Raw genomic sequence first — 601 nt, 5'->3', positions numbered from 1 at the left:
TATCTATATATACATATATATATATATATATATATATATATATATATCTCGCTTGCTGCTCCGCCTGCACTGCAGCAAGAGCGTCGTTGTGGGCTGTTTTTGTATTCGCGTTGTTGCTCTTTCCCACTCCCGGTGCCTGCGGAAGGAAGTATTATTGGGCTTGGACCCGTCTAGTAGAAGCAGCAGCCGCGGAGCAGTTGGGCACACTCAACACCGCGCAACAGGTCGCTGGTCTGCTTGAGTGGAAGAGCGGCGATGCTGCTGTGCAAACAGCCGGGTGATACGGGTGTGTTCGCGACCGCGACGCACGGCCGCATCGCCATCTACTGCCTCTCCTCCCCGTCGCGTCTGTTGCACGCGGCGGCAGCAGCAACAAAAACTGAGGCGACATCGTCAACAGCTGTGCAACCCTCTGAGACGCCCATTGTGGGGGCAGAGCACCCTGATGCGCGCCTGACGAGCGCGACACGCAGCGGTTCTGCTGCTGCTCCTGCCTCCATGCACACCACGGCGCGACGACGATGGGGGGCGCCGCTTCTCCCGTCGTGCGTCATTCCCGCACCGCTGCTGCGCGGCAGCGGTGTCGGCGAGACTGGCGACG

The 601-nt window shown here is 59.4% G+C and overlaps 1 protein-coding gene across 1 annotated transcript; it reads left to right on the top strand.

The window, feature by feature from the left end:
* Positions 1–255: 255 nt before the first annotated feature.
* Positions 256–601, top strand: DQ04_08671000 (hypothetical protein; the record flags this gene model as incomplete). The annotated part of the gene is made up of 1 exon (XM_009315651.1): positions 256–601. A coding segment is annotated over one exon (346 nt), but the record flags the coding sequence as incomplete, so codon positions are not given.

This window comes from Trypanosoma grayi (assembly GCF_000691245.1).
Source record: "Trypanosoma grayi strain ANR4 Tgr_867_V1, whole genome shotgun sequence".
NCBI classification, from domain to species: Eukaryota; Euglenozoa; class Kinetoplastea; order Trypanosomatida; family Trypanosomatidae; genus Trypanosoma; species Trypanosoma grayi.
The sequence above is the reverse complement of the archived record's forward strand: the minus strand, read 5'-3'. Positions and strand labels throughout refer to the sequence as shown.